The 21,391-nt window shown below is 50.1% G+C and overlaps 1 protein-coding gene across 2 annotated transcripts in view; it reads left to right on the top strand.

The window, feature by feature from the left end:
- The first annotated feature begins 472 nt into the window (after positions 1-472).
- Positions 473-21,391, top strand: part of Pitpnm3 (PITPNM family member 3) — an 89,431-nt gene continuing 68,512 nt past the window's right edge. Inside the window, exons 1-3 of one of the 2 annotated variants that reach the window (XM_057773744.1) lie at positions 473-631; positions 15,515-15,556; positions 17,979-18,074. In XM_057773744.1, coding sequence (XP_057629727.1) covers positions 610-631; positions 15,515-15,556; positions 17,979-18,074 — 160 coding nt within the window. In that variant the 5' untranslated portion in view covers positions 473-609. The remainder of the gene's footprint in view (positions 632-15,514; positions 15,557-17,978; positions 18,075-21,391) is intronic. The other variant, XM_057773745.1, reaches the window with a different exon arrangement.

The following is a 21,391-nucleotide window of genomic DNA, read 5'->3' as shown; positions in this document are numbered from 1 at the left end:
CTCATCTGTGTAAGACTTCGTTCGTTCTAGGATTTTCCGTCTCTTGAGTCTTGGTTTCTCTTGCTCTCGCCCTGTCCTTCTCACTGGCCCTAACCAGCTCCGATTTCCTTGAATTTCTCTTTCCCAAGGGTGTTTTGGCCGTAGGAGTGTCTCTTTCTGGCTCAGTGTCTCAGGGTCACTGCGCCCCAGGCTTGCAGACCTTGTCTCCATCCCTGTCCAGCTTTCAGCGTCTCTGAGCTGTGAACCATAATCTGTCTACGTCGGCGACTCGCCTCGGGGTCTCGGTGGCCCCGGCCCGTGGGCTGCGCCTCCTCGCTGCGGTGGCCGCGCGGCTTGGGCGGGAGTGCGGGCCCGCGGGGGCGGTGTCGGGCGCCTTCCGTCGTCAGTCCCTCCCCGGCGGCGCGGAGGGGGGGGCGGCGCGGCCGCCGCTCGGCGCCTTTAAGGGAGCGGGAGGGAGCGGAGAGGCGGCGGCTGCGGTGGCGGCGGCCGAGCTAGCGGGGCGGGGGCGCGGGGCGCGGCGCGCGCGGAGAGTCCGCTCCGGCCGGAGGTGCCGGGGCCCGGCCGGGAGCGAACAGCGCCGGCAGCGCAGCGGAGCCCGCCGCCTGGGACATGGCCAAGGCGGGCGGCGCAGGTGAGCGCGGCGCGGGGCGCTCGGCGGGTGGCGGGAGGGATCCCGGCCCAGGTGAGCCCCTCGCCAGGTGGGCGGAGGCACAGAGACCGTGGGGACCTGGCCGGACCCCCGGGCTTTCATAAGGGGCTCCGCGCTCCCCACGTCCTTCCCGCGCCCCGGGTCACCTCGCGGGACACGGCATCATGCTCTCCCTGCAGCAGAGGGTCAGGTCTGCGCCTCCCCTATCCTGTCCGGCAGTTGGGAGCTGTCGCTGCCCTCCGAGAGGCCCGGGAGTAGACCCCGGCACCCGGACCCAAAGGGGTTGTCCCGTGGCCGCCTATCCATCCCACGCCCAGCTACGCAAACCAGGACGCGCCCCCTTGTCCTGTCACTGTGTATCCTGAATGCGACAATCCCCCACCCCCGCTGCCAGCTGGGTCAGGAGACCCGGATTCCTGGTCGGACCGCAGGAGGAGTACTCCACAGCTGGGGAACCGCCCCGCCCCCCACCCGACCTGGAGGTAGAGCCTAGGTGCCAGGTTAAGCAGGCGGGGCATCTGCTGGGGTCCCATGGGCTCTGCTTTCTCACAAGCTCTGTGCTATAGCCTGAGGATCTCAAGGAGTGGGTGTTAGTCATTCCTTCATTCATCCAGCCAGGGGTTCATTCACCAGCATCTGCTCTGGTGCCAGGCCCTGAGTTGGCTGGGACCTGGAGAGGATCAGATTCAGTCCCCTATTTCCCAATCTGCACCCTGGACTCCCATCGTACCCTGGGAAGCCAAGTTGAAGAAAGCCCATGCAGGCGAGGCTGGTCTCAGCAGTCCTGAGCTTGGGAGCTGGCGTGTGAGAATCTACCATGAACTCACACCCAGCCTGTGACGTTGGCAGGTGCCATGCCATCCCCGTGGGGCCTGGTGTGAATGCCACTTCTCCACCCATAAGGCATGGTAAAGATGGAATGAACATGGCCATCTGTCCACACTCTGGACGTGAGTGCCACTGAGCAGCCTGTGACCCAGGGACAGGTCCCAGTTCTTGGGCTTGTCCTGGCCTTGTGACTCAGGTGCCTGAGACTATACTCCCTGCTATTACATTGAAATCTTGTCAGGGAGAAGCTGGTTGTGTGAGGTAGCAAGAACCAAATGCATCTAAACACCCCCTTTCCCACTTCCCTCTCCTGCCCTCCTGAGAGAGGCACAGTGAGATGACACCAGGAGGCTGGAAAAGGCTCTGCTCCCTTTTTTCTCCTGCCTTGGTCCCTCCCTACCCCTGCTCTTCACAAAGGGGGAGGGCACATGTTTCTGTCTCTTGCCCACTTTACATGTGCTCATGTGTGTGCAGAGGTCTGGAGGCCAGGATCCAGGTCTCTTGCCAGGGCGCCACAGTAGCAAGAGCAGTTAAAGCAATCCCTTTTTGTACTGTGCACCAAGTAATGTGCCAAATCCCTTTACTGCCCCATGATCCTGAGAGGTAGGGTGGCACTCCCCTTTTTAAATCCTTCAGAAGCAAATAGCTCCCTTGAGGTGGCTGGGAAGCTGAGGGGTCTGGGCAGAGCCTGGATGTCAGACCAAGTTATTTGGATGCTAACGAATCTTTCCACTCCCCTTCCCATTCTGGGAGAGGGGTGGCCCCAGGTCCTCTGCAGTGGCTTGTGGGTCCTTTGGTCCCTGGCTGAGGTCCATAGGGATGAGTCCCTGGTGAAAGGTGAAGAAATTGCCAGGCCTCCCAGCACTGCTGCCTGGAGCTGCTTTACAACTTTGTGATTTCACACTCAGTCCTTTCCCTTAGAGCAAATCAGACTTCCCTCCCCTGTGACCCTGCTGCCTGGTGCCTCTATCCCTTACTCAGCTGCCACCCCAAGGAGCTCTGCAGATGACCTCTGGCAAGATCTGACTACTCATCCCTTCACAGCTCTTTAAGGCAACTTTGGCAGCTTGCTAACATCCCTTCTCTTCTTTAGCTGCCTAAACCCAGTGACTTAAAAATACACAGTAGAGAGGGAACCAACCCCATTTATGTTGAACAATATAGGCAGACTTTAGAGCCAAGTCCTTCTGTTTATAGCTAAGGAAACGGAGGACCAAGGAAGAGATACACAAGAGGGGAAGGTGGTAGTTTCTTACCACCTGCAGATCAAAAGGCAGAAGATTCAGGCCTTCACTTTGAGAGGTGAGGCTAGAATAAAGGGAGGTTGTAGGTCTTGTGTAGAGGTTGTAGGACATCTTGCCCATGAGAGAAGGGTCTGCTTCCCAATTTGTGTGGGGTTTCCTCTGAAAACTGGCCAATAGCCCAGCCTCCGAGGGAAGAGATGGGATTTGGGTCCTGAAGCTGTTGTGGTACCTGATTCCAGGTCATCACATCGTGGTAAATGACAGTGCTTGAGTTGTACAGTATATAGCCTGAGTCGAGCAGCCAGCCATGGCTGTGCCAGCTGTGCCAGGAGTGGAAGAAAAACAGTTCAAGGACTTTCGTGTAGCTAGGAGAATTCAGGTACAAGAAAAAATGTAAGCAGATCCCAGAAAGGATGAGATTAACTTGCAGAGAGTGGATCCAACTTGATTATTACCAGTTTTCAACCTCCAGGCAACCTCAGCCACATAGGAATCATTTTAGTTGGCCAGCCCCAATACTTGGAAAGGAAGAACACTCCTTGGTCTTGCTCCGTGGACAAAAGAAAGACAGGATGAAAACCAGTGGTAGGGTGGGGAGGAGGAGAGGACTGGAAGAAATGACTGTTCTCTGTAGAGAGCCACCTGTGGGCCAGAAGAGGCCGCAGGTTGGAGCAGTGAAGACTGGACTTTCTAGTTGGCTCTTTGAGGTTAGCAGAGTTTGAACAGGATGGTAGCAAGGGCCAGGCTTCTTGGTTCTGCAGAAGCTTCAGCAAAGGCTGGGAGGCTGGATAAAGGGGGAAAGAGCACGTGTGCAGGGGCTGCTACAGAGAAACCCAGCTGATTGTGGTGCTGGGTTCGTAAAGCCTTGGTGCAGAGGTTTGCAGGAACTCCAGAGAGCATGGGGACCAGCAGCGAGATGCTGAGCCTCGTGTGTTTGGACAAATCCCTCTGGCACACTGTGAGGGTTCTGGAGGCTGGAGAGCTGCCAGCATGGGAGCTGCCTCTGTTGGGAAGGGCTTGCTCTGCTTTCTGCCAGCAGTCCTGCCCCTCCCTTCCTGTGAACCTTGCTATTCTCCCCCCCCACCTTTATCCCAGTGCACCCACAGGCTTGGTCTGTCCCCAGGCTAGTGCAAACTGGAGACATGGGTCCTTAGGCAGACTGAGCACATCAGGTAGCCAGTAGAGTTTGTTAAGCTCTAGGAGAAGGACAGGAAATGTTTGGGGAGCCTAGAGCCCATGCCACAGGGCTGGGCAGGTATTCCAGGCTGGACGAACCAGTCTGTGCCATTTCTAGGTGTTGGCTGACAGAGGACAGCAAGACTAATCATCAGCGGCACTAAAATACCAATCGGATACATGGAGGCTTGGGGGGAGGTACTTGCAGATACTCAGGTTCAAAGCTCTGATTGAGAAGGAGATGTGGAGGCTTAGGTGTGTGTTCAAGGTCACAGGAAAAGGTAACAACAGACCGGAGTGCTCTAGGAGGTGGGTGTGTGTTCTCACACCTCTGCAAGGGACCAGGGAAGCAGACCAGGAGAGAAAACAACCCGAAGTTTGGGGAAGGGACCAAGGCTGGTCTTGCACTTTGGGAAGATGGCAGAATAACTGAGCCACATCTGAGAAACTCCCAGACCTAGGGTACCAGGACAATATCTCTATGTATCTTGGGAAAGTTACCACTTCTGCAAGGGGCCTGCCATCAGACTCCAGAACTTCTTCAGACGCTGCCTCCAGGAAGCCTTCCTGAGCTTGCTGCAGTCCTGCAGTGCTTAGGTTCTTGTGTGAAAACGTAGTCTCTGTGAAATCTCTTGTCACAGCGGCTGATGCATAGGCTATAGTCTGAGACCCTTCACAACCTCTTAATCCTGGTGTGGTTTATTATATGAGCAAAGATGGTACAGCCCAAACAGAAACTGTTAGCATGGGACCCTTACTCCTTACTCCCATTAGAGGTCCCTGTTCCTTGGTCTGTTTGGGGGTATAACTTTGGGAGACATACTAAAGGTGGTTAGCTGTGCTCCCTACTGCTCTCTGGAGCCCTGTCTGCAGCTGGCAAAGTGTGATAGTTCCCAGTCAGAAGTCTGGAGACTTCTAGTTCACCTGTTAAAAATTCACGAGGGGAGTGGGGTAAAAGAAATGGCTCGGTGGCTAAGAGCACTTGTTGCTCTTGAAATGGGCCCAAGTTCAATTCCCAGAACCCACGCAGGGAATAATCACCATCTATAACAACAGTTCCAGAGGATCTGATGCCCTCTTCTAACCTCTGTGGGCACTAAGCACACACATGGTACACACACACACACACACACACACACACACACACACGTCAAACACTCATGCATAAAATAAGATGAACTAATCTAACTTAAAAAATTATGATGGGAGGCAGAGTCCAGAGAGGCAAAGGGTCCCTCCATGAATCAAGGGCAGGAATGTGAACTCCAGAGGTTTCTGAAAAAGAACCAGCCACTTCCCAGGGGTGCTCTGAGATGCCAGGTTTGCAGAAAGGAAAACAGACCAGGGGTTTGCATCTGGCTCTTTTTTACGGAAGCCCTTAGCATTATTTCCCAGCTGATGGCCAGACAGCACCTCTTTGCAGAGGTGAGGTCGGGGGCTAGGAGGGGTATGAATGGGTGACTGGGCACACATACAATCACAATGTTGTTCCTATCTTGTAGATGGGGAAACGGAACCTCAGAGAGGTTGAGCATCTGGTTCTAGACTCACCCGCAGACTTGGAGGCAGGCTGAAACTAGCAAGTAGAGCTCTTTCATTCTTGCCTCCAACATTATGTTGTCTAACCTGGCATGGGGCTGACCTTGAACAGCTCCCTCTGAGCCTCAGCTTTTGCATCTGTAAAAAGGAATGAGAAAGAAGAGTGTGGGTTCTGGAGGGGCTGGAAGTTCTACTTAGCTCTTGCTGTGCTCTTTCTTTTCTATCCACCCTCGTCCTGGGGTCTATCTGTCTTTACTGCTCCAGGAAAGGGCCTCACCTCATGTAGATGGGACTTGGAGGAGTTGAGGATTGAGAATCCCTGGAGAGTCAAGGGTATTCACAGCCTAGGCCTTCTAGGGGTCTTTGACTCTAGTTTGTCACCGAGCCTCATGGAAGAGGGTGGCCAGAACTCCCCTCGGGAGAGGTTTGGAGGTGGGAGGGGTAGGAGAGAATGCATAGCAAATAAGTTTGGAAATCAAATGAGATCTGAGCTCCCCACCCACTCCCTCAAATCTCTCTACTCTCTCTCTTTTAAAATTCTTGTTTTCTAAAGAGAAAGAAAATGCTAAATTGCACCCCCTTTCTCAAGGAATCGGAGCCTTAGTGAGTCACTCCGGAGGTAAATGCCACCTCCAAGGTCCCACGTGTGCCCGCGGAGGCCTGTACAGCTGTGTGGCCACAGCCCCCAACTGGGGTATGCATGTGGGTAGGGTGACAGGGTTCTCCTGCTTGTTTCAGCTCTGGGTAAGAGCTGGGTCCCTGCAGGAGGACCTAGTCAGCTGACCTGCTTCCTCCGGCATACCCCAGATGGGGCCAGGCTTTGAGCCAGTGTAACAATCGGCTTTCAGTTTCGGGCTGAGGAGCTGTGTTTGGTGGCATGGTGGGGCCATCTGAGGCTGGAATGGGTCACAGTATGGGTGCTCTTGAGGCACTGGGGGTGAGAGGTTGGCCCACGCAACTAGGTGTGCCAGGCTGAGGGGGTCTCCTGGCGTCGAGCTGTGGCTAGGTGTGTCAGGGCAGGCAAGGTCAGTGAGGAGGTGTGCCACCTCCCCGTGACCCATTATTCTGGAGGGAGGAGAAGTAGCCCGTCTGTTGGCTGGGGATGCCAAACAAGGGTTGAAGGCAGAAATAGAAACGCACTGGGCTCCGTCTGGGAGGGGCGCTGAGGCGCTGAGTTCTGGTGGCTGGAGAGGCCTCTTCTGAGCCGGCTGTTGCTGACGCTGTGTTTGTTCGGCTCTGGGTATTTGCAGACTACGTCATTGCCCTCCTGCCCTCCTTAGGGACAGACTTAGGTCTACAGACTTTGTGACCATGAACTCAAGGTAGGCTGGCAGCTGGAAGGCTCTGAGCATGCTCCAGGAGCCTGTCTTCATGCATACGTTGGTCGCACGTTTGACCTTTCCTGGATTGTTCCAGATTGGTCCCAAGTGCCATGCTCCTGGATCAGAACTCCCTTCTGCTCTGCTGCGGCTTCCCTTTATGAGCCTGGCCTGAGCTGAGCACTTCTGGAGTCTCCCCTGGCAGCATAGCTATTTTGAGCCTCCTATTAGGGCCTGGTATGGGGAATGTGTTTATCCTTTGCTGTGTTTTGTTTTCTTCTTGTGTAGTATAATTTGGGGCAGTGAAAGACAGAATTATCCGGCCTGCCTCTGGGGCTCCGCTGGTTCACTGGCAATTGCTGGCGCTGTGATTTGACACCAAATGGAGGGGCCTGAGGGCAGAGATCACCTTGAAGCCCATCCTTACAGCCTGGGAGTTGCAGGTGGAATGGGGTGTCCATATGGGGTCACACTGGCCATTGCTGGGGTGTGGCAGGGTCCTGCTGATGGCAGCCTTTGATGCCCTTACCAAAAGCCAGCTATCTCATTGGGGGGGCTGTTCCTGCAAGAATGTGCAGCATCCTCCGAGGAGTCTCCGGCCGTGCTCTGGCTTCCTAATCCACTGGCTTGATGCATAGATGTCAAGTCCATATTCTCTGGTCCCTACAAATGGGTCCTGGGATGATTAGGGAGAATGTCATCCTCTCAACACCCCAGACCGCCCTATTGTCCTCCCACATGTGGCACAGTAGTAGGTGCCTATGGAGAGATTCCTATGGGGTAGAGGTGACTGCTTCTGCCTTATATAGCAAGAGTCTGGTAGGACATAGGGGGGACAGCTGGGCATTGGGGAAATTGTTCCAAATAATTCAGAACTGTTAGGATCCTAATTGGCAGAGCAAATGGAAGTACAATAGCCAAAGCTATTAATCACTCATTATCTCCTAAATAAAGTAATTAAGGGGTATTAAAATGGCATATTTATAAGATACCAGCAGGTCTTCAAAAGCACATCTTTCCCAAAGCAACTGGTTTGGCCAACTGGGCCAGGCACAGAGACTGAGGTTCTAGTTCCTGCCTTGTACCCACCCTCCCCTTCCCCCTAAACTCCTCTCTGCAGGGACATCCCTACACTTGGGAAGGCAACAGGTCACAGAATCCCCTGCAGTGTATAAAATACATTGCAGCATCTAGAGTGTGCTGCAAAAACATTTTTCTTTGTCTTTCTTTTCTTTTCTTTTCTTTTCTTTTCCTTCCTTCCTTCCTTCCTTCCTTCCTTCCTTCCTTCCTTCCTTTCTTTCTTTCTTTCTTTTTTTGGCTTTTCAAGACAAGATTTCCCTGTATATCCTGGAACTTGCTTTGTAGATCAGTCCGGCCTCATAGAGATCCACCTGCCTCTGCCTCCTAAGTGCTGGGATTAAAGGTGTGCGCCACCACACCTGGTCTACGAAAACATTCTTTAGACACAAACAGCCTTATGACATTTTGGCTCGGTGTTGTCACCTACAAAGTTAATGCTTGAGATCTGTGCAATGGAATTTATAAGATAAAAGTATTCTAATAAGTTAAATAAATTTACAGTTTTGTATTAGACCCTAATCATATTGCCCCTTAGTCACATATGGGCTGTAGATCATAGCTATGCCTGAAAATTATTTGATGTGGCCCTGGGTCCAGACTGTGTGCCATGACTGGATTCCTCCTGTGCCTATACTTGCCACTTGTCATGTGACTGACTTAAGGGTAGGCTTGTGGTCAGACTCAGGTTTGAGTTTGAGGCTGGTCTATGCTAACGGCTGAACCTAAGGTTTAGGATATGGTTGAGGTCAAGGTTTAGGCCATGGTTGGGTTAAGGAATCCAGTTGTTGTTGGGATGATTCTGCATTGTGAAGGCTCAGTGCCAGCCCTTGGGTGTGCTCCCCATGGACTGGATCTCTCCTTCAGGATCCTGGCTCCTGAAGCTGGGTACCATAACAGACAGCCCCTTTGGGGTTCCTGACAGTCCCCTGAAAGAGATCAGCACACAGCTCATCGGTGGCACATCTAGCATTTTAGGAGATAGTTAGGACTGTTTCTATAGCAACCAACCCCCGACCAGCACTGGTTTCCTTCAATAATGCCTTTTTCTGGAAGCAGCTTCTCCTGGTCTCTCATCCCTCCCAGGGTGTCCGCACAGCCCCTTGAAGGCCAAGCATGAGATAGTTGGTCTTGGATTGTCTGGTCCCCATTTTACCCTGACCTACAAAGGGGGCCTGAGGTCACACCTTAGGGTATACTCCCCAGAGAGCAACCTTCTGAGGTCCTTCCTGTGCTGTTGCATGCTGAGCCCCAAGAGAACTTTTACCACATAGTTCCATTCAGGGAGAGGCTATGGGCCTGGGAGGGGCCCCTGCCAGGCATCTCCTCCAGGGAAGCCCATGATCCAGAGAGGTAGGATGGCAGGGATGCCGACATTGACTCTGGTGGGACACTGGTGAGTAATTTGGCGCTAGTCTGACCTGGGAGCAGGGAAGTGCCTCCCCTTCCTCTGGTAGGGATGGGGTGGAGAATGGAGGCCCCACTGAAGGCCTGGAGGAAGAGGGGGAAGCGTGGAAAGTTCTCAGTGGCTAGTGTGGCTAGGGCCAGACGGTGGGAGGGTAGGCTGAGAGAAAGCCGAATGAGGGGAGGAGAGGAGAGGAGCAGCTCCCATTCCAGGGGCCCCAGGAGAGTGGCCTGCTCTTAGAAATTTCCGCTTAAGAAACAAGCAAAGAATAGCCCTTGGATAATCACGGCTTCTTATTCCATTTAACACGTTCCTTTACTTATTTTCTTCTACTTTATTTATTGCGTGTGTGTGTGTGTGCATGTGTGCATGTGTGTGACAGACATGTTTGGAGATTGGAGGTCGACTTGCAGGAACTGGTTCTCTCATTCTGCTATGTAAGTTCTGGGGATCAAACAAGGGTCATTGGGCTTGCACAGTAAGGGCCTTTCCCCACTGAGTCATCTTGGCAGCCCCTTAACAAGCCCTGCAATGGCGGCAGTGGAGGCTGAGTCCTATGCTGAACCTTTCTCAAAGACTCATTCATTTACCCTCTTCATTACTTGTGATGTAAGTGTGACCGTTATCCCTGTTTTACAGAGGAGAAACTGAGGCACAAAGTCATTGGTAAATGTCTAAGCTGGAAATGAGGCCACTGGGAGTGGGTAGGTTCCCTGGAGGGAGGAGGAAGGTATAGGAGAAAGGAAAGAACTAGGGAAGGAGGAGGAGATGACAGCAGAGGCAGTGGTAAGGAGGCAGCTTCCTTGGGATCAGTCACCTGTCTGTCTGTAGAGCCTCAGGCACTGTAAAATGTCAGTCTCCACGTGCCGCCTCCTGACCCTGAGACCCCAGCGCTATCTTGAGGATCAGGGATGTGTTTCTAAGTGTGTTTCAGTCACACTGATGGCCAGGACTTAGACCACAGCGCTGGCTTGTAGAGCCCACTTGTCTGTGTGTGCATGGTAGTGGGTAGGGGTGGGTGTCTAAGGACTGTAACCTTACCTTCCTGTCACCGTCTCTGCTGACACACCGAGGTTCCTGTGTATCAGTGCCACCAGGACAGTTTCAAATGCAGTGGGGCAACAGTCACTGCCAGGCAGGCAAGTGTGGCTATAGACAAGCCCAGCGCTGTGCAACCCAGGTCATGTTCAGAGGTGCTTGCTTCATCCTGGGATCTATTTGGATACCCCAGAGTCATGGCTCCCAGCAAATGTCCATGATCTTACTCTGACATACTGAGTTGCCAACTGCAGGGTGGGGGTGGTGGGAAGTTCTATATCCTCTTTGCCTGGAAATGGCTGCCACTGTGGCCTTGCTTTTCCCTGGCCCTGTTCTGTCTCTGTCTCATCAGCCCTGCTCGCTTCTTCCTTTGAGGCTCAGCTTGGATCTCCTCCCCAAGAAAGATCACTAGGTCTCTTCTTGGGGTGTGGTCACCCCTGTGTGACCCTGCCTGGACAGAGACCTTTTCTATGGAATCTGGCCCACGGACCAAGCTCCTTGCCCTCTGCAAGACAGAGCAGGCCTGTGCCTTGAGCCAGCACTCCAAAGAGCCAGGATGGTTCCAGTTCCTCTCTATGCTCACCCCCCTCCTCTCTCCAGGCACCATCTGGTCTAAGGTTTGGCCCAGGAAGCATTGGCTTATACTTCTGCCTCCTTCCTGTGGCGTGGCTTCCCTTTTAACCAGGGCTCCTAAGTACAGGGTAGTGTCTCCTTAAAGAGGGCACTCTGCCTTCAGGCGAGCTGACCTGAGGTCCTCAGGACAGAGCAGAAGGCTCCTGTCTGGTTGTGTCTGCCTTTTGGTCTATTATAGACGTGGGACCTGAGATGGGGCCAGTGATCTGAGTTGGTGTCTGGCCTTACTCGTGTAGGAGAAACCCAGGCCTGTCCCTAGTTCTTAGAAACCACACTGGGCCTGAGGTAGGGGGTTGATGGGTCTGGAGGCAGACTGAGGATGGCTCTAATGCCCCCAAACCCCTGCAGGCCCAGCTTGGGACTGCGGAGCAGCAGGAGGATTTAGGTAGCCTCTTCTTGATGCTGATTTTAGGTAATTGTGGTCCTCAGGCAGATACAAACTGAGCCTTGAAAGACATAAGCCTGAAGGAGCCCCCTGGCAGCAGCTCAGAATTTCTTGGGTATTCTTTCCCTGCCTTGAGCCTTGGTTCTATGGCTAACAAAGGTTCCCTCCAGGCAGTGGACTGCAAACTCTGGTGGCTGATCTTAAACTGAAATCTTATAATAATGAAGTAAGACTCATGATGCCCATTGTAGAGATGAGAAAAACTGAGACTCTGAGAGGTTAATTTTCTTTGAATCATAGAGAAGTGAGTGAATGCAAAACCGTGTCATTCAAAAGCCCACACTCCAAGTTCTGTGCAGAACTTTTACCCGTGCCTGGCAACTGATTGCCTGTAACACAGGAACAATCCTAGGAAGGCAGAGCGGAGGATTGGGAGCTCACACCCCTCAAGGCACACACATACACACACACACACACACACACACACACGTTCACTTTGTGAGTCTGGTCTTTTTCATCATTCAGTTTCCAGCTTGCCTGATTTCTTTTCCAAACAGCTTTTCCCTCAGCAGACTCCTGTGCTCTTTTCTTTCTTTGAAATATGATCTTTGCCATTGCTAAAATCAGCATACAGAAGGGTCTGCCAACCTATAGGAGAGTCTGCCCACAGACTATCCTCTTCCATCTGGGAGCCTGCTTCTTTTTTATCTATCTATCTATCTATCTATCTATCTATCTATCTATCTATCTATCTATCTATCTATGTGTGTCTACATGCATGGACATGTATGTATATAGGCATGCATTTGCTACAACTTTCAGGGAGTTGATTCTCTTGGGCTGTGTGGGGTCCAGGATCAAATGCAGGTCTTCAGGTTTGATGGCGATCACCTTTACTTGCAGAACCATCTTGCTGGTTTTGACAGCTTCTTCTTTTTTTTGTTTTTGTTTTTTGAGGCAGGGTTTCTCTGTAGCTTTGGAGTCTGTCCTGGAACTAGCTCTTGTAGACCAGGCTGGCCTCGAACTAGCAGAGATCTGCCTGCCTCTGCCTCACGAGTGCTGGGATTAAAGGCATGTGCCACCACCGCTCGGTGACAGCTACTTCTTAACATGACCATTCTATTATTATTATTATTATTATTATTATTATTATTATTATTATTATTATTATTATTTTAGAGATAAGATCTCACTGTGTAACTCTGGCTGGTCTGGACCTCACTATATATACCCAGCTGGCCCAGAACTGACGGAGATCTGTCTGCCTCTGCTTACTGAGTACTGGGATTAAAGGTTTGCAGTTACATTTGGCTACAAGTTCTTTTTTATATTAGATATTTATCTTCTTTAAGATTTCTATTGCTGTGATGAAATAACATGAACAAAAAGCAAGTTATGGAAGAAAGTGTTACTTCAGCTTACACTTCCATATTGCCGTTTATCACCAAAGGAAGTCAGGATAGGAACAGGGTAGAGACTTGGAAACAGGAGGTGATGCAGAGGCCATAGAAGGATGCTGCTTACTGGCTTCTTTCCCCTGGCTTGCTCAGCCTGTTTTCTTATTGAACCCAAGACCACCAGCCAATGAGTGGTACCACCCACCATGGGCTAGACCCTCCCCACTGATCACTAATTGAGAAAATGCCTTAGAGCTGGATCTCATGGGGACATTTCCTCAGCTGAGGCTCCTTCCTCTCTGATGACTCTAGCTTATGTCAAATTGACACACAAAACCAGTCAGTACAGTATATAGGTGGGGTCCCTGTTAGTTTTACAGAGGTTGTTTTTGGTAGACTCTGACCAGTGAGAGAGAAGGCCTAGTGTCTTCCTTCTTTAAACAAACTTAGAGTACACATTGAAAAGAATGTGGGCGTGTAGTTTGAAATCAAGGAGGGTACCGGGCGGTGGTGGTGCACGCCTTGAATACCAGCACTTGGGAGGCAGAAGCAAGCAGATCTCTGTGAGTTCAGGGCCAGCCTGATCTACAGAGCTAGTTCCAGGATAGCCAAGGCTATACAAAGGAACCCTGTCTCAAAAAAATCAAACCAACCAACCAACCAACCAAACAATAAACAAAAAAGAAAGCAAAAATGAATAAGTCAGAATGTTTAATTGAAAATAAACTCAAAGATAGGATTTGAACACAGAGGGAGGCAAAGGCATCACCAGAGAGGAGAGTTTCTGTGAGCTGGAGACAAAGGGAGCTGCGAGGTTGGTTCACACATAAAACTAGCATGCGCCATCAAGTGCTTCTCATGAGCAAGGCCGGGTTACAGACCCATGCATGTGCCTGTCTTTATCAGGCAGTGCTAACACTGTTAGAAACACTTGTGGAAGAAAGAGTTGCAAGGGACCAGTACACATTTGTAGTACCTCTTCCCGTTGGGGTGGTTTTGTTCTTTAGGTGATCCAGGTGGCCTTCGCCAGCCTTTTAGAATGTGAGCATGGCAGCAGCCCCACCCTGTCCCTTTTATTCACCACAGTGTCTCTAGCCCTCCTTGCAGTGCCTGTGGGATGGGATCTTCCTTTGAGGCCCACCAGCCTCTTCATTGCTGTTTCAGCTGGGAGAACTTGCTCCCCCTGTCAGAGCCTCTCTGCTTCTGCCCCAGTGCTCTCTGGGGACCCTCAGAATGTTGTAGTGACCTCAGATGATATGGCTGGTCCTGGGGGCCACGGGGAGGATGATGAACCCTCTTCTGTTTTTCTTAGGCTGTGGCACACACTGGAAGCAGGTGGTTGGTAGGAATGCCCATGCCTTTGCGCTCGTGTATATGGCCTGTGTGTGAGCATCTCCGTGTGCAGACGCCTATCACTCATCTCTGGCTATTCACACTCAGGAACCGGAGAGACTCTAGCAACTCTCCAGACGGGTCCATCACTTCATAAGCGCCCACTGCTCACTGTCCCAAGTGCAGCAGTTGAATAGACAAGGATGACAACACTTTTCTTTCTTTCTTTTTTTTCAAGACAGGGTTTCTCTGTGTAACAGCCCTGGGTGTCCTGGAACTCGCTCTGTAGACCAGGCTGTTCTCACAGAGATCCACGTGCCTCTGCCTCCTGAGTGCTGGGATTAAAGGTGTGCGTTACCATTGCCCAGGGACAATGCTTTCCTTACCACCCAGGCAAGCTTTTACTTCTTTGGAGTGAAATAGACTTGATTCGTAAGGGATATTTGTATATCAATAAATAATATGTATTCATATAGGCTATATGATAATTTTAATAATTAACATCTGTTTCTTGAGAAAACTATTAATTAAGTTAATGTAAGTTTGGGGCAAATTTTAAATGATTTTTGTCTTGTCTTGTTTTGTTTTTTTTGTTCTCTGTGTAGCCTTTGCTGTCCTGGAACTCACTCTGTAGACCAGGCTGGCCTCAAACTCAGAGATCCATCTATTTCTGCCTCCAGAGTGGTGGGACTAAAGACATGCACCACCATTATCTGGCCACTGTTTTTACATTCTTAATTTTTTCAGGTTTATTTTTATTTGTGTGTGTGTGTTGGGGTGTGAGTCAGTGCCCATGTGTACAGGAGCTTTGAGGAAGTAAAAGACTCAGCTTCCTCCTGAGCTGGAGTCCAGGCAGCTGAGAGCCTCCTGATGTGGGAATGGAAGTTGAGCCCTTTGCAAGAGCGGTGTGTGTTTTTAACTTCCGATGCATCTGTCTAGCCCCATTGGTTGTGTTTTGGAGTCACAAAAATCTCTACATATATTTGAGAACAAAAAGACAATACCATATCACAAAAACTATTGAGGCATAAATCAAATTCCAGCTGTTCGTTACTAGTGTGCAGGAATGCAGTGAATTCTTGCATATTCATCTCGGTTCCTGCCAGTCATGCTATGCTCAAGCATTAGTTCCTGTGGGTTCTCTCTGTAGAGTTTTGGCCTTTTTGTGTAGATGATCATGTGATCTCAGAATAAACACAAGTTTGTTTCTGGTTTCTCAATTTATATTTTCCTTTTTTTTCCTTGTCTTATTGCACTAGCCCAAAACTTCCACGTCCATTTAGAAAATAGTCTCATATTCATGGTAGAAAGTCACATCTACATTCAGACCTCCTTACAGCAAAGCCAGGGCCTAAGGGTGGGAAACTGAGTGCCCCTGTCCTTCTGAAGTTTCAAGGGGCTCCATAGAAAGTGTGGGGCCAGAAATGACTTTGCATCTAGAGGGGAATTCCACATTGGTGCTTCCTGTGACCTCTGCCCTTTTGTGTTTCAGAATGTTCTCTCTCTTGGCTGCAAACCATAGAACATAACCTGGGTATGTGTCTGGGAGTTTGTTCTGGGCAGGGCAGGAGGGTTGGCCTCTCTAGAAACTGTTCATGCACAGGGTGGGGAGTAGTGCCAGCATCCTGCAGGCTGGTGCGGTGGGGTGAGCTGGGATGTAGTGGGTTCTCCACAGACTGTGCTCCCTGCCTGAGGATGGGCAGTAGAGTCCACCTCTCACAGTTCTCGGTACCAACTATGTGCCGGATGGACTCTAGATTTAGAATCACATTTTATTCCCCCCATAGGGGGGCCTCAATCATGTTTCTCATCATACAGATGGGGAAGCTGAGGCAAAAGCATTGTTGGTATTACTGGCCCCCCCAGTCTCTGTGGGGACAGGAAGTGACAGCCTGATGGCCAAAGCCTCTGGTGCAGGGAAGATGTACCCTATATGCATGGTGATTTAATGTTTTTTATTGAACATGCCCAGACTGCAGGATACAGTCTTACTCTACATATCAGTGAAGAGAAGGATTGAATGATGCTACTTGGCTCATGATGTACCCTCACCTAAGTCACCACGCAGTTCCAAAGATACTTGTGTGGGGAAGGTGCCTCTTAGAACTGGCAAAAGGAGACCAAAATCTTGGTAATCATATAAGATTACGCACACAGTGTGAAAGCTGAGTTCCCTCTGCCTTCTCTTATCAAATACCACTCCATAGAGATAAATGTTTATAAACGGCATCTTGGCATGTGTCCTCCCAAACATTTTAACACCTCTGGAAGCATATTTATGTAATAATTACTGTTCCAAACACTTGATCTTTGCAAGACATGATGCTAAGCTTTTCATACATTTTGTTTAATCATTGCAATTCGCTCCTAAGGCTGGCATGGACGAGCCCCACAGTATAGATGAGGAAACCAGTGCACAGAGAGGAGAGGCAACTCACTTGACATCACACAGCTTCTAAGAGGCAAGACCTGAGCTTGAACCCAGGCCTGACCCCTTAGCCCACATGCCACACATATCTCTCAGTATGCTGGTGTATGTCATTTTTAAAAAGGAGGTCAAAAGAATATTCTGGAACTCTCTTGTGTATTTCTCTGAACCACACGCCATAGGCATCTTCCCATGTCAGCGCCTAATGCGCTACTTCATTCTTTCAACAGCTGCTGGGCATCTCATATAGCTGTATATGGATGTGTGTAGCTCATCTCCTACAGATGAACGCCAGGGTTTCTTTGCAGTATAGGTATCACCGAAATACTATGAGCAGTTTATACCTCTGTCTTTGCGAACGTCTCCAGGAAAATTACCAGGTTGATTTTCTTCTACCACTTCCATGGTTTTCATTCTAAAAACCAGATTGCAATCTACCTGCAATCTCTTGCATCTCGCACACTTCTGAGTGTGTATGCAGAGGGCTTCGTGTGCATGCTGGTCCCATGTGAACCCCAGAGTGTTGAATAGGGAGGATTAGAGAGTGGGGGTAGGTGCCTGCTGTGTTCTTGTCCTACCTCCCTTTGGCCCCAGGGCAGGAAGTAAGATGGGGCAGAGTTTGGTTAAGGGACCACTCTCAGTGTCCATGTTTCGTCCTTGCTCCGGAGGGCCCTTAGCCCTGCATGCTGCCTTTGGGGGGGAGACTAATAGTGGCTGCTGCCAATTTTGAGCCCCCCTGAAACTCAGGCATGGAATACATAATTTCTTATCCATTCAGCTGGAGATTGATTGTCTGCAGGGGGAGGGAGGAACTGAGACTGGGATGGAAAGGGAGTGGCTTTTCAGACTGCTAATGGCAGAGACAGGACACATCCTCAGTCATGTCCCTCTTCTCTTGGATGTGTTGTGCTGAGCTCTGTCCTGTCCTGCATGTACTGTGTGTGGCTGATGTCTTTGGTGGTCAACAGGATGCCTGGTCTTCCTATGGGGCTTTGACCAATGAAATGGGAACAGAGCATGCCATTCCTGGGCAGAAGCGTTTAAATCTGGGCATGATTTCCTGCGTTTCCTTGCTTCACTGGACCTTGACATCTCATTTTGAGATGGTGACATCATAAGGTGGTGGCTCCTTGGAGCGAGCATGATGAAAAGGGCCCTTTCTGACCCTTGTAAGTGGAAGTGAATCACCATTGCTATAAACAGCTGAGATATTTTATTACCAAAGCTCTACTAATGCTGACCAATACACTCTCCTTGGTTAAGTCTGTGGGCCACTCCCAATCCTTCCCTGTGGAGCTTCCTCAGAGAGAATTTTTGGACTTAAATGAAAACACCGTGGTGAGAAGGATTAGTGTGGTCTGAGGGTACAGAAGGGGAGAACCCAGACTTCGAGGGTGAGGTTGATTTTTGTCTGGGAGAACCCAGACATGGAGGATGAGGTTGATTTTTGTCTGAGGGGTCTCGAACTGGCCCCACTGTATTGGGGCACTCTATTAGTCTTGACTAACATATATGCTCTCTTTGGTAGGTGGCCCTTCCCCGGGTGGCGGTGCCCCCTGGCACCTTCAGAATGTCCTCAGTGATTCGGTGGAGAGTTCAGATGATGAATTCTTTGATGCTAGAGGTAAGTTCCATCTCCACACAACCAGTTGGGCGACCTTTTGAGATATGCTAAAAAGTGGATCCCTGCTGAGGCCAAGAGCCTTCTCCACCCTTCTTGCAGCCTTCTTGCAGTTTTGCACTCCATTCTTAGACAATTGATGGGATTAGAAATGTTTTTAAATCTCCTAATATGTGTGAGGTGATTGGGACACCATGGGATATGGTGGTCTTGCTTGCTGTTCTCATAACCGTATGAGCTAGCTCGAGAGGCAAACATCACAAGATGATACAAAGGACCTTGGTGGGAGTGAGGCCATCAAGTAAAAGCTACCAGCTGACATGAGGGAGAATTCAGCCAGGGCACTGGCTTTGATGTGGGCAGGATATCCTTTCTGCAGAGTCAGGAAGTAGGAGCTTGTCAGGTGAGGAGATGAAAGAGGCTTCCAGACAGATGTGAGACCAGGTGTGGTGTCTCTAAATTAGGAACGACTGAAGAGTATTTGGGCCCCTGAACGGAGGTGGTTGGAGGTGGTTGGAGGTGGTATGCCAGTGGAAAAGGAGTCAGCGAGACTGATCTGGGATGCCTACAGTACCCATGTTGCTTCCAAGACAGGCTTCACAGATATGAAGAGAGCCACCAGTGATGCTTAGGAGAGCTGTGACAGATAGTGGGCACCCAAATGGCACCCAGAGGGACCACAAGAGTGGCATTTCAGGTAGGGAGAACACAGGCACCAAGGTGTGATTGTATCAGGCAGATGCCAGGGTGGGAGATGTGTCAATCTGGAATTAGGAGAGAAGAGAAGGTAGCCACGCTGAGCCAGCCTGGGTACAAGTGGTGAAAAACCCTGCGAGTCTGATCTCGGCTGGAGGGTCCCTGTGCCTTCTAGCTTTGTTGGTCCTACCCTGGGTGTTAACTTATTTGGAATGGAACTAGTTAGAAATGCCTGGTAAACATGATCTTGAAGACAGACAGATGTTAGGCGTCATCTAGACCTAGAACAGGACAGCGGGGACAGGTCTGAACATGACCCCGACTTTGGCTTCAGTTAAGTCTTTCCCTTCTTGGGGTCTCAGTTTCCCTCTCAGCTCTGTATACCCCCAATTTGAGAACATTTCCCAAATATTAAGGTTCAGAAGATTTCCAGGGAAGCCTGGCTGGATGCGGGGGCTGTCCTCACTCAAGGCTTCCCCATCCCTGGCTCTGGGCAGAGAAACCTCTCCCCAATGCTATCCCTAAAGCAGCCCGTTGGGGGCTCATTTCCCATCTTCCCTTGGTGTCTGATTGGAGTGGCTGCCAGGGCTGCGTTTCTCCATAGCAACTAGCCCACAGTATGACAACACAGCTTCAATATTTTGATACACGGAAGAGTTTCATTTCAATATTTCTGCAGTTCATCAGGGCTGTGTGTCCCTAGCTGCTATGATGGCATACTGCAGGAGGCAAGCATCTGTGGGGGGCACCAGGTCATATCTGTCTTGGGGCTGCTGACCCATCTTCCCTGTGAACAGCTGGAGGTCCTGCCTGCCCCCACCCCTGGGACCACTGTCTCTCTCAGCTGCCCTCAGCCGTGTTTGTTTTCCCTCCTCAGTCTCAGAGAACCTGGCCCTCCCATGTGCTCGCCTGTGGCCACAGCGTACCTCTGTTCTTCCCTCCCTCTGTCTTGTCATCGCCTTCTTTCTGATCTCCCAGGATTCTAGGCTCTCCCTCAGGAGGTGGCCTCAGACCCAGATCATATAAGACCTGGGATGCCCCTCTAGGTCTTTTATGTGCATATTTGTATGCAACGTGTTTGTGTGTGTGATTTGTTTATGTGTGTGTGTGTTTGTGTGTAGATAATAGAAGTCAACCTTGAGTGTCATTCTTCAGATGCCATCCACCTTAATTTTGGGACAGGGTCTTTCAATGGCCTAAGGAACATCAATCAGACTAGTCAGGCTAGTCAAAGAGTTCCAGGGACCCACTTGTCTCCATCTCCCCAGCTCTGAGATTGTAAATTACCCAGCCTTTTACATGAGTGTTGGGGATCAAACCAAGTCACTCACACAGCAAGCATTTTACTAGCTTAGCCTTCTTCACAGTCCCATCCCATTTTACAAGGTGAGAAATGGAGGCAGGGGATTTATTTAGGGATACAGATTGTAACAGAGAAGAGGGTAGAATTCTACTTATTTAGTCCCTTCTTTCATAGGTATTTATTGAGTATATGCTCAATCAGCGTTAGGCCCCACCCTCAGTGTAGAGAAGACAGACTCCATTCCAGTCCTCATGGAGCTACTGCTTAGATAACAGGTGAAAAGGGAGAAGACAGTGCTCAGGCAAATAAAATACACTGAGAATTGCTCTAAGAAGAACACAAAGCAATAGGCACTTCACTGTAGAGAGTGTTTGAATGGCAAACAAACACATGCACAGTTGCTCAGCACCATCAATCCTCAAGGAAAGGCAAATCAAAACTGCAGAGAGGACTGTAAGGGTGGCTCAGCTGGTAAAGTGTTTGCCTTGCTAGCACAGGTACATGAGTTCAATCCCCAGCAATCCACTTACATGAAGACACCAGGCATTGATGTAATCCCAGAACTGCGGAGGCCAACACAATACCAGTCAGTCTAGTCTAACTGATGAGTTCCAGTGAGAGACTCTCTCAAGGAAATGGATTGTGTTCCTGAAAATGATACTGAGTTTGTCTCCTGGTGGCCACATGCATGTGTACACACATGTATGTGTACACTCACACATTTAAAACAAAACAAAACAAAGCAACCTGTAAAGATGGGCTGGTGAAATGGCTCAGCAGGTAAAGGTGCTTGTTGCCAAGCTTCATGACCTGAGTTCAATCCCAGGAACTAAGGTAGTGGAAGCAGAGAACCATCTCCTGAGAGTTGCCCTCTAACCTCCACATGTGTTTTGTGGTACAAGAGTACCTCTCCATATGCACTCAAAATAAACAAATATAATGAATTGTTTAAATTGTAATGATACCACTATGTACCTGTTAGAATGTTCTATTAGAATGGCTGAGGTCAGGCGGTGGTGGTGCATGTCTTTAATCCCAGCACTTGGGAGGCCGAGGCAGGTGGATATCAGTGAGTTCCAGAGCAGCCAGGACACAGAGAAACCCTGTCTTGAAAAACAAACAAACAACAAGCAAACAGAAACCCAAAACAACAACAACAACAACTCAACAAAATGTGGAATAACTGGTCCTTTCAAACTATTCTCAGGGGAAATGGAAAAAAAAAATTGATGGCAGCTATTAAAGAGGGGTGGGGGGTGTAGAGCAATGTGGAATTTCCCAGCATGCACAAGGGCCTGGGCTTCATCCTGTTCTGTTGCTA

This window comes from Chionomys nivalis, chromosome 7 (genome assembly GCF_950005125.1).
Source record: "Chionomys nivalis chromosome 7, mChiNiv1.1, whole genome shotgun sequence".
Taxonomy (NCBI): domain Eukaryota; kingdom Metazoa; phylum Chordata; class Mammalia; order Rodentia; family Cricetidae; genus Chionomys; species Chionomys nivalis.
This window is presented reverse-complemented; position numbering and strand designations above follow the sequence as displayed.